The sequence below is a fragment of the Porites lutea genome, chromosome 3 (genome assembly GCF_958299795.1).
Source record: "Porites lutea chromosome 3, jaPorLute2.1, whole genome shotgun sequence".
Lineage (NCBI taxonomy): Eukaryota > Metazoa > Cnidaria > Anthozoa > Scleractinia > Poritidae > Porites > Porites lutea.
The window spans coordinates 10,345,442-10,357,477 of record NC_133203.1 but is presented as its reverse complement, the minus strand read 5'-3'; the positions used below and the strand labels follow the sequence as shown (position 1 = coordinate 10,357,477).

At 38.6% G+C, this 12,036-nt stretch overlaps 1 protein-coding gene across 1 annotated transcript in view; it reads left to right on the top strand.

The window, feature by feature from the left end:
• Positions 1–12,036, top strand: part of LOC140931537 (uncharacterized) — a 48,365-nt gene that overhangs the window by 9,414 nt on the left and 26,915 nt on the right. Inside the window, exons 2-11 of the mRNA XM_073381344.1 lie at positions 925–1,038; positions 1,385–1,493; positions 2,517–2,624; positions 4,289–4,425; positions 6,853–6,953; positions 8,316–8,430; positions 8,768–8,918; positions 10,716–10,788; positions 11,537–11,606; positions 11,733–11,818. Coding sequence (XP_073237445.1) covers positions 925–1,038; positions 1,385–1,493; positions 2,517–2,624; positions 4,289–4,425; positions 6,853–6,953; positions 8,316–8,430; positions 8,768–8,918; positions 10,716–10,788; positions 11,537–11,606; positions 11,733–11,818 — 1,064 coding nt within the window. The remainder of the gene's footprint in view (positions 1–924; positions 1,039–1,384; positions 1,494–2,516; positions 2,625–4,288; positions 4,426–6,852; positions 6,954–8,315; positions 8,431–8,767; positions 8,919–10,715; positions 10,789–11,536; positions 11,607–11,732; positions 11,819–12,036) is intronic.

The window sequence follows — 12,036 nt, the reverse complement described above, 5'->3', positions numbered from 1 at the left end:
TTCACTCAATCCACTCTACGGGCACTGGTTACTCCTGCACACTTTATTTTCCTTGTTACAATCATTTTTTAAAATAATGACAGATTTCAATGAGTTAATACTACTATATAACTTATAAAAACGTAGTAAAATAGTGTGAATTGTTGGAAGCCCGTCTTTTTTACCATTTTTGACCCCTGTACTGAATCCCTTAAGTTAATGATGTACTATACAGTTGTTTTTCAAACTTGGCAAAAATGTCAGCCATACATAGGACATTCAAAAACTGCAATAAAAAGATGGGGTCACCGTGCTTATTCCCTTCGCCCTGTGTGCCTGTAATTTTGAGTGTTTTTTCTTAATTGCGCGCGAAGTGTTCCAAACTTAAACAACCGTCAAAAATTCTTATTTTATAGCAAAAACTAAGAATCTTACTAAAACCTTAAACACGTTTGTTTGTCTGAGCTATATGTTTTCAGTTAAGAGACCTCAAATTACCAGATCTTGAAAAAACTGTACAGAAATTGACAGTCTTATCATTATCTCGTACCTCTCTGTGGCTCTAAATGCGGAAATTCAAGTCATTCATATCTAAAAAAATACAACTTTTACTATTCAGACTTTTTTCTTCCTAATATATATTTTTTGTGTGGCCATAACGAGTAAAACACATGCACAAATAAAAAATGGGGGTCATCTCTCAAAAAACTGGGACAACAAAGGGATAATTTCTGCTTTAGATGATCGTTTTGGGCGAGAGGACTGGGGCGAAATCAACGCCACCTTTGAAGTCGCAATATTATGCGCACTAGGTGATGCGCAATGATTTTACTCACTAACTAAGTTCTATCGGCAATTTATAAAGTTTGAATCGTTTTGGATTTTAATCTTGGCTGCACTGTTTGGTATTTAAAAGTGTATGATGTCTTTTCTTCTCTTATATAGTTCCTCCTGTTTACGACCAACGTCTTCAGAGAAGCAGTTGATTCCGGCTATCTTCCTGAGATACTTGCTTACGTCATGAAGTCCTCTAACGTCAGCACTACCTTAATATTATGTGTGAGTCCTCACTTAATATTGGCAGTCTTAGTAAAAAGTTTTTGTCAGCCAATATAAAGCAATCCAAAATCCCGGTCAACAAGCCTTGGAATCTGAAATCTGTTAACAAATCCTGAGCCTTTAGATCGTAATTAAATCACGAATCCACTTCCATATTTCATGCGAAATCCATTCAATAGAATCAGGGGCTCGGGTGGTATGATTCTTTTGCCGTAATCTTAAGAACTTCAGCTTAACTTTGAGTGTAGGGATTGTGGAATTTCGGGATAATTTGTTGTTTCGTCATTGTCCTTATGATGCCTTTTTTTTTACTTTTTAATATCGTGATGTTTTTAAAACATTTCAGTTGTTGGTCTGCAGTGTTACAAGCGAGGAAGATCTGGACCTGAAGTCGATTTTGAATCACCTGAAGAAAATGTGTCTAGAAAACCCAGATAACTTAATTAACGACCCAGGTACGTGTTCGTTGTCAGTGGACAGCATGAGATACCCTGCAGCCAGTTGATTGATACCCATTCCTGACCCCAGAGTTTGTGAGCCCTTGCTCGTGACATCACAGTGACAGACATTTGACCAAGTTGAAGGAAAACGGTCACAGGCAGTCAGACTCGCTCATGAGTGGAGGAGAAGGCCTGTGGATAAGTAGACCAGAGCCACTGTCAAATACGATAGACGATTTTTCTGTTACACTTGAAAACGAGGCTGGAGTTAACCTTGTTTTGATACAGTTCCTCCCTGCTTCATAATGTAAATAATGTTGTTCTTATGCTAATTAGTATTTTTAAGTAAAATTTACATTAGAAAAGGAAGGAGGTTTGTATCAAAACAAGGTCAACCTCAGTCTCAAGTTCACTCAGAGGCTAGGAAACCAAGTCCACAACTGTAAAATGACAAATTTCTCTCATAATACACCCTGTTTGCCCCTCCAAAATTCTGCATAAGCATTTTCTTTATTTCTCTCAGGACCACTGTAATACCCAGGAGAAATCAGTAACATAGGTTATGCAAAGTTTGGGGGCAAACAAGGCGTAATTTGGGAGATGTGCATTTAGCGAATTCACCATCTTCGCCAAGACCATAATGCACCTTGTATACCCCCCCAAAACTTTTGCATGACCATTGTGTTCGATTTCTCTTGGGACGATTGAAATAGTCTGCAAGACCCGGAAAATATTAATTCATTGTCGGTACAAGCACAAATAGCATTAAAAACTGCGTTTGCTCTCTGTTTCGTAAAAAATATTTCTTGTTTCTCATGTAGTACTTGCGAAATATAAATAGTCACGGGGCTTCGCATATGTTGTAGTTATTTTTTTTTATCTCAAGTAATTTTTATTTTTCTTTCTTTCAACTTCACTAGCATACATTACAAGATAAAAAGTTAACTACAGTACATACAAAAAAAAAGTCCTTCCAAGGCACGTTTTTTCCTACGAAAATAAAGTTTTGCTTTCTCTCATTTATGCTGTTTTTTTTAGATGTCAAGGTCAAGTGTAAGTTAACTTTTGACATTACTTGCTGGAAAGAAACAAGGGCAGGTGAAACTTTTATACAACCTTGCCCTTTCCTCTTGTATTCGACAAAAGGTAAGCAGAAAACACTCAATAATACTCACCTAAATTAAAATACTGTAAAACGGGAAACAGAAACGTTCAACTTGTTTTACAACATTGCTGCAAAACGAGTTGAATAGTAGTCTGCCTCAAGCGTTTCCGTGCGGTTTCGGCGCAAAGAACGAGGAGAGAGTCAACCAAATTTTAAGTTTACTTTTGAACGGGAACGGCATGGCGATAAATTCTGCCATCTCTGTCTGAACTCGGGCGCGCTCCCCTCTCTTCAGCTCCAACCAAAATTCCCTTCTTTTAAGTAACAGGGCGAATTGTGATAATCGCGAAAAAGGTTTAAAGGGATTCGAAGTCTATTTTTCAACGACGTTGGTAGTCTTACTAAAGCCTAAATAAGCTAAGAAATTTTTCAAGACAAGTAAATTTTAAATTTTTCAAGTAAAAGGAAGCTTCACGCACAATTTTTCTTTCTTACTTCAGGTTTACTTAAGGCCATTTTCCCAAGTAACATAATTAAGATTGATTGACACAATTCGCCTTTCTCAAACACAAGAAACCGCAAGTTCGCTAAGTCGGTTTTATAAGGATGGTTTTCAAGTCACTTGAAACTTTCTTGAATCGTTTCAACTTTCCGACTTTAATGAAATGCAAAGTAAAAGAACTTGAGATTTTACTTAACCCTTCACACACGTACCTTTGGTTAAGTAAAACTTAGCAGCTCTTAAGTCTTACTGAACGGCCTGGTGTAAAGACAACCGTTTTCATTGACATCGCCGTTGTCGGATCGTAAGATCCCTTAAGATACCACGACGTTGACAGCCATGAAAACGTCGCTTAAAAAGTGAATTTGCGTTCTTTCGATCTCCAACGCGATAACTCTAACTCATTTACTTTGTCAGATGCAAGCGAACTCTTTTTGAGCCGATTCGTAAGAACCATATTCAAGGTCAGAAAAAGGAAAGAAAATTTAGCCGTCGCTTGTTTACGTCCTCTATAAAACGTGAAATTAGGCATTTTCCTGTCGTATTCGTGCAGTGACGGCAGAGAAATGTAGAAAAAAGCGTGCTGCACGTGCAGAGTTGTTGGTTTGCATATTCAGCCTATTGCTGTTTTGACGTTCTCGTTGTCGTCGCCGTTGTGTATCTTAAAGTCCCTATTCTTTGCCCCGAAACCACACGGAAACGCTTGCTATGCAGACTAGTTGAGTAGCGATGTTGTGCGTTTTACCAGCCATGTTCAAACCTGTCTTGCAAAAAATCAGATTGTTACAGGCTGCGAAAATTTATTTTGCAGAAAGTAGAGGGTAGTGCTACCATTTGCAATAAAAGCTGTACATGTTGCACGTTGTATTGGTCCTAGGCAAACTTGTTTTGCAGCCACTGACGTGATTTCCGTGCATGGCCTGACTCCTGCGTAATTTTATCCAATCAGAAGTCAGTATTCGCGCAACTTGAAACAACCTAATCTGTTGCAAGCCGGGTATGAACCCGCAAAATCGCTTTTCAACTCGTTTTGCAGAAATGTTGCAAAACAAGTTGCACGCTTTGTTGCCCGTTTTACCGAAGCTTAAAATGGCTGAGAGGATCCAACCGTGATGGCAGTGGCATAATCTCAAATATATCTCCACTTTTAACCAAGGCCTTAACTGTTTTATGTAAAAAACGAAGCGTTTCTATTCTTTTCAGACAACGTTTCCCGGCGATGCGATGAGCAAGGAAAATGGCAAAAAATTAACATCACGAACTGTCACAGACTGAAACCGAAAGAGGCTGTTGATACTGGGAAAAGGACTCAGTCTAACATAACCATAACAGATAAAAAGGTAAAGGAAGTCTTTAGTGACTTTTGTTATACGTATAGCATCACTATATTGTATGTGTCTACACGTTGCATTTACCCTGCAAGCAAGCTCTCCATTACGGGGTATCGTGAAAAATAGACGCGCGAGAGTAGACGCGAAAGCGGGGGGCGCGGGGGGGGCTGGGAGAGAAAGGAGAGCTTGCAACGATCACTCATAAATTTTCAATTCCATCCGGGAACCTCGGGACTCCGCAAAGCGTAAAAACTGTCACCCCAAACGTGCCGCAGCTTTTTGTGTTCACCACAAATGGTTCCTCTCTTCAGCCACTCTCGTTCGCACGTTCTCGCGCGTCTCGCTTCGCTCGCCCAAATGGGAGAGCTTTCTCGCAGGATACGTTGCACATCGCATTTTTTATCAGGAAAATTGAATGGTCTACGTTGCAGGTACACTTTGTAAATGGCATCAGATATAATCTGTAGTTCATTAATAGGCCATTTGCACTAAGAGGTCATGTGACATCATTTTCATAAAAATGACAGTTTTATGATTTACGCAAAGATATCTATTCTCTTGGAGCCAAGATCGATGTTAACGTAAAACCCGTCTTTACAAGCAGAAAACTGTCACAAACACTGAGCGTCAAGGAAAACAAGCCCCCGATCGTCAACACTCAATGCGTTGTATACTTATTTCAATGTGATTTGTGCGATGCAAATTATGTCGGGTACACTGCCCGACACTTACATCAACGCATAAGTGAACACCGTTATTCAGCCATCGGGAAACACCTTGAAACACAGCATGGCAACAACAGAACAAAGACCGACCATCTTTTCAAAGTTCTGAGGAAATGTAACAGCAAGTTTGATTGCTTAGTCTACGAGATGTTATACATAAAGGACATCAAGCCTTCTCTTAACACGCAAGCCGACTCCATTCGCGCTAAACTATTTACGTGACACTTTCGTACATTGTTTTTTTCTCTTATTTTGTCTCTTACCTTGGGAATTATACCCATTGGACCCGCAAATATTTTATGTGTTGTTTCAAATTTTATATATTCGTTTTACACCTTATACTTTTTCACTTTTCAACTTGATAATGGTGTAACGTAGCGCCGAAACGTCGTTCACTTTTTAAAATGTTTTTTAAATGTATTTTAAAAATCTTTTGGCGTTTAACTTTTTGATCAAATCATTTATGATTTTGCCTTCGAAAAACGATTAGTGGATCATATCTTAAAGAAAATAACAGTGATTTTGTTTTTCAAACCCGCACCATATTAAAATGAGTAAATTCGTGGCTGGTCACGTGACCAAACTGTGATGTTTAAATTTATGAATCACCTCTTTCTGAACACAAACTTTGAACTTAAACGTCGAGGAAAATGTTGAAAAGATCATGTGGTAACGTTAACAGCATATCTGAGCGAAACTATCAAACGTTTAACAAGATATAAGCAAAAAGTAGTTTTGGCCGCCATGTTAGAGGGCAAGAGTATGCCCTCCAACATGGCAGCCAATAGAAATTATACTACTTTGTTGAAAAATCAAAGCGCCATAAAATATCTCCCTTAAATGGGTTTTCTCTCAAATTTCGGGCGTAAGATAATTTTTATGTGTTCTGACAATTTTTGGCATCAGCTAGATTTCAACTTATTTTTGAAAGGAAGCATTGGTCACGTGACCTCTTAGTGCAACTGGCCTATTGTTTGTTGCATCCTCCATACAGCATAGTCAGCATATAGCGGTATGTAACATCAGAGAAGTCGTGTTTGTTGCATGTAGTTACAAGCTACATATTGCACCATGACATTGGCCGTTTTCACACTAGAGACGGATAATTCATCTTCAAAATCAGTCAAATTGGTCCGGAAAAACCGATGCATGGATAAAGTCAGGTGGATTGTCTATCCAAATTGAAGACCGTTCCATTTTCATTTTGTTTTGTGTCCCCCAGAGCGTGAAAACAAAAGAAACTTACCCCACTAGACCGGGGTCCCCCACTCCATGTAAACAGGCCCTAAGAAGTATTATCTGTCTGACGCGAATTATCAAACAGATAATCTGTCTCTAGTGTGAATACGGCCATTATGTTGCATCAGAAAAATAGCATGTTGCACGTCTTGCATAAGGCATCAGAGATATAGCGCATTTTTTTTTACCTGGCATGCTCAGGTGCTTATTGGAAGTGCTATGTTGTATGTTGCTTGCTGTGTCACTGTGCATATTTAATAACAGGTTTATACCATTTTAAATGGATGGATCATTGTAAATTAAATCGTTGTCCTGACGACCGGACCCTACAAAAGAACCGAACACACAATGCATCGGATCAAGTGCGCTAACAAAAAAGGGAATATGAGACAAAACTCTCAAAGAAAATATAGAAAAGAGATAAATGTTTAAATTCTAGGTTTCAAAGCAATATTGGTTAATTATTTTTCAGGATGATTCTCATGAGGATCGTGTAAAGAAAGTTTTCGTCGCTATCAGCTGGATGGCATTTTTTGTTCTTCTTCCTACTTTCGTAATTATATGCATTGTAATGTAAGTTTCTACCTCTGTCTTGTGCTTAATATGGACCCAATGCAAAAGTGGCTGTTTGATTATTAATCTTTTGTTTAAATTAATATTAGCCTGACTAGCCTCGCTTGAAATAACGTATTCTTTTGAATTTTGTGCTGACGAACGACGCTGGTCAGGCTAATTTTAATTTAAACAAAAGAATATTAATCAAGCAGCCACTTTTGCATAGGATATTTTTGATTTAGGAGTTATTATCCTTATTTATTATTATTATTATTATTATTATTATTATTATTATTATTATTATTATTATTATCATCATCATCATCATTATCATGACCATTATCAGAGCAAACGTCGCACTGGGACAAGAACAAGACAAGAACAACATAGGAAATTAACATTTAAAATAATGTATGCCTTTTGTTTGTCTTGTCCCAGTGTGATTTTGCTCTCCAGCACGGCGGTTTTGTACCACGTGAATGGCTAGCTGCAAAGGGCCTATTACAGAAGGATATTACAGCCTCTTTTGCGCCTGTTTCAATGTTCATCGGTGATGAATAAAAAAACTAACTAAATAAATAAAACAGAGAGCTCTGAACAATCTAAAACGTTTATGAATTTATAAGACCTTTGTAAGGTTAATAAAAATGTATTGTCTAGTTTGAGACACAAGTTAGTGGGGAAACACGAAATAAATCTGAGTTCTCAATGAGATTCCAAACAATGACCTTAGCTTCTGAAAACTCGGGGAAGACGATCCTGTTACTGAGAGCCAAAGAGAGACCGTTAAGCGAGCCACGCCATATACAAGGGTTGAAAGTGACATGCTGGCGTGATTCCTGCAAACCTCGTGCTGTTAGGGCCTGTTTACATGGAGTGGGGGACCCCGGTGTAGTGGGGTAGGTTTCTTTTGTTTTGTGTCCCCCAGAGCGTGAAAACAAAAGAAACCAACCCCACTAGACCGGGGTACCCCACTCCATGTAAACAGGGTCTTAGTCTGGTACAAATCGTCTTATGTCCTAAACAGACACTATACAGGTGATAACAAGGCTTGCTGTTCTTACAGACAGTTGTCCGCAACAGCGAAAATCTTGGTCACTCAGTGGTGCATTATCAGAATACGTATTGTTTCGTTGAGATTTCATATGAAGTCTAATTTATGGCTGGATTTATCAGAGATCATGAGAGATAAGTTTGTAACTGGCCAGCTGCCTTCTTTACCTATTAAAGAGGATCCCAAGAAGAAAAGTTTGTTAGAAATTCGCTTAATTTTCGTGTTGTGGATGCGATTTCTTTCACCTGTTTAGTATGCAGTAAGCTGTTTTACGCATGGGAAAACTGCATGACAAGAAATACTTTCTGTTTCTCTTTTTTGAATAGGAGAAAGAATGCCCGGTTCACTTTACACAAGAATTTAATCCTCGCTTTTATTCTACGCACCATCACATTATTTATTCATTACTATGGGAACATGGGAGACAAGAGCTACAATAAGGTAATGTTTTCTTGGAATACAGTTAGCCAATTTGATGTGAGATTGTGTCGAATTGTGTCATGGAACTAATATGGAAACGAATTTTTAACCAGGTTCCTGTGCAACGTCGTAAAATCGGAAATGGAGCCTAGTTCGCCTAGGTCTAAACTTTTTCAATAGCAAAACCTATGATAACTTGCTGATTTTTTCATTGTCCTGGTTCTCTTGCGTTGTCGTTGGCTAGAGTGATAACTTTGATTTTAAAACACACCAACCCTATCTTTCTATCACAGGGCGAGGTGATCACTTTAAGTGGATGATTGTTTTTCACTCTGTTTTTTTGTTTGTTTTATTTCAGACGGTCTGCAACGTATTCTGGGTATTGAACCGCTACTTTTCAGCTTCAGAAATCACGTGGATCCTAAATGAAGGAATTTTTCTATTGCGCATGCTTGTGTATCCCTTCGACAACGAGTCGTATTTCTGGTACTACTTTGTCTTCGGATGGGGTAGGTTAACCATCAATGTTTTTTAGTGATCCTTTTCTTTTCTCCATAACCAGATTGTAGCGTGCGAGTAGGGGTGCATGCGCGTGAGAGAATACGTAGTTACTTGAAAGAGTCTAAACGCCGCACTAACCCTGCACATATTAGCAAAGATATCGACAAATGTGGCACCCCATCGTCAACAATGCAGCGCTTATTGATCTTAATTGTTCTTTTGAAATTGTGAATGCTGATATGACTGATTGGAAGGGAACTAAGACCTTTAAAACAAACTTTTAAAACATTCTCATGCAGGTGTTATGAACCGAGTAGTAATAACAACAATAATAAGCGAATAACACAATAGCCTGGGACCTATAGTGTCGGACGCAGTCTTTTTTTGTGTCGTCACGCAACGCTCCTCGTCATATGAGGACGAGCGTTGCGTTGTGTGACGGCTGCGACGGAGACCATCTGGGACCAGGTTTTCTAGATCCCCCTGAATGGGTCGCTTTACTTTTTAGAATTTATTAATTAACAATTAATGAATAAGGCTGAGTATCTTTTGAAGAATTATGGAGATCGAGGAGGGTATTATCCGTCGAGGCAGATAACACCCTCCGAGATCTCCATAATTCTTCATATGATACGAAAGCCGAATTCAATAATTGTTTTATTATTCATTCAAAATAACTCCTAGTTTAAAAACATTGCTAAAACAAGCTTACCTCCATCGATGTTAAGTCCATCTTCGATAGCGCACGTTTAGGGTTGTTCAGCTCCGCAAATATTCTCCAAATAGCAGATGTCGCCCTTCGAGTTGTCTTCTCGCTGTTCTTGCCATATTTTTAGCTATTATTTCGCTTAGTTCTTACTCTTGAAACGAGTGAAATGTCCGCCATTTTTGTTTTCACAACCAAAACAACTCAACCTCGTCCCCAGGTCTTCTCGGTTAACTGTGCATTAACCTGCTTGAAGGCTGCACTTTTGACGTCATCGGTTCATTAATCGTAAAATTCTTCCAAATTTGGTCATGAGTGGCTGGTTATGGTGAATTATGCGTGTTCTTTTAGCCAATCAGAACCGGAGAAATATTTGGAATGAATAATAATTTAACCGTTATTCTTCTTTTTCCCCACTAAGGAGCCTGGTCCCAGGGCATTACTCTCAAATGAGCTTGCACCTACGAGTCAAAAAATTTAATAAGCGCCGCGATGTTTTTTTTTTTTTACTAAATGCGGTACGCACTCGGATCTATGCATACAAGCCTTGCGGTCAAGAACCACAGAGTCCTCCTATGACCAGGGCTTAATCACTTCCGTTTAGCGACTAGCCTGCGACAAGCTTTACATTTGGGGGATATCGTGAGAGGCCACGTGTGAGGGGAAAGAAAGAAGAGATTCCGGAGCTTCGTCATTCGCTTGCGTGTTCTCGGGCACGGCTCACGTACTCGAAATGGAGAGCCTGCTCGCAGGTTATTATTAAAGCAACCGGCGTATTATTTTACTTCCTTTTTCACCAGCTCCTTCCCCAAGATGGACCTTTTGTTCTTTATTTCTGGCCCCCAGTGATTCACATATATGGCGCGAAAAATGTTTCCATCATGAAAACGTTGCGATAGTGAAAACCTCAAAATAACTCTATGAAGTTAAAATTGTGATTGAAGAGTTTGCGTTTTTGTTAATATTCTCGCAAGTGAAAAAGTAAAAATTTTCAAAACATCATCATTACTCAAAGAAAAACGGTCAGCTAACCATTATGTATTTCTTAACCTGTTCTCAACTGTCTAAGAGTCCTTCGTATTTTTTTAATCTTTGGCAGGTTTTTCTGGCGTGTTGTTGTTCTGTGTCTACCTTCCCTATTTTCAGTTCATAGTTGCAAGAAATAGCGAAAGGTTAGATGACCTACTCACTAATTAAACTCGTTTAATTTTAGGGTAAACCTTATTTGTTCAGTATCGCCGTGAATAATATGACCTCTGAAACGACTCCTTCACTGAATATTTGTGTGTACTACTTGAAAGAGGGATTTTTTAACATTTCAGTCTCAGAGTTTGCAATGCAAGTTTTAAAATAACATCTTATGGGTATGGCTAACACGAGGGGGTCCTCCTGGTTGGCATTTCTCTTACTGATTTACTGATTTATTCAAGTATGGAATCGCTGTCTTTCCTTACTTTACGCTAAAAATGCTCGAGAGCAAATAAATAAATAATGAAAAAAAAAAACCTTGGAAATGCAAGTATCTTCAAAGTTGGCCGTACGTGGAAGACTAGTTGACCCACCTTTATTAATTTTTCAATTTAGCAACCTTGGCCCAGTTGTTCGAAGGCCGATTAGCACTAACCCAGGGTTAAATTTTAACCCGGGTCTCTTTTCTTTTCATCAAAAGTATTTTCTCGGACAATTTTCTCTATTCTTTTTAGAGTAGCCAATCATCAAACTGTTAACAAAAAGAATTAAACTGAATTTGCTTTTTAAGCTTTCATATCTGAATTCAAATTTCGAACTAACCCTGGGTTATCTTAACCCAGCTTTGAACAACTCGGCCCTGGCGTATTGTTTGTCGTTTTGTTCTTATAGCAATTTAAGTTACTTTTAATTCACGCAAATATGTAAAATAAAGTTTATTTCTTTTTTTAGATGCTGGGTGACTCTTAGTCATAGCTCTCACATGTTAGTGTTGTATATTCCGCTGACCATTATGTTAGTGGTAAGATCATTTTATGCACCTGAATGCATGCATGCATAAACAACTACAGTATGTAATTATCATGCCTGTGAAGCAAACCTCACTTTTTGTATTCAGTGTGTAATTTTGTGTTTCTTATTTTCGTAGATTAATTTTGGAATTGCGGCATATGTGGTGCAGATGCTCACGAAAAAACTCAAACACTCCCACTCGTCGCACATGAACTTAGTAAAGTAAGTGTAGATCTATTCTTTTGCTTACCTACTCAGTTTCCACCCTGCGCTGTGCCATTAACTTTCGCTTTTGATTGCACCAACCTGTAACTTCCTTGGCCTTTTTTAATAACAGTACAAAGTCCGTATGCTTTCCCGCACTTGGGACCGATTTAATGTTCTTCATCGTAGTAGATAAAAGTTGTCCGCCTGCGCTTTGTACCAGTGCCATGCTTTTT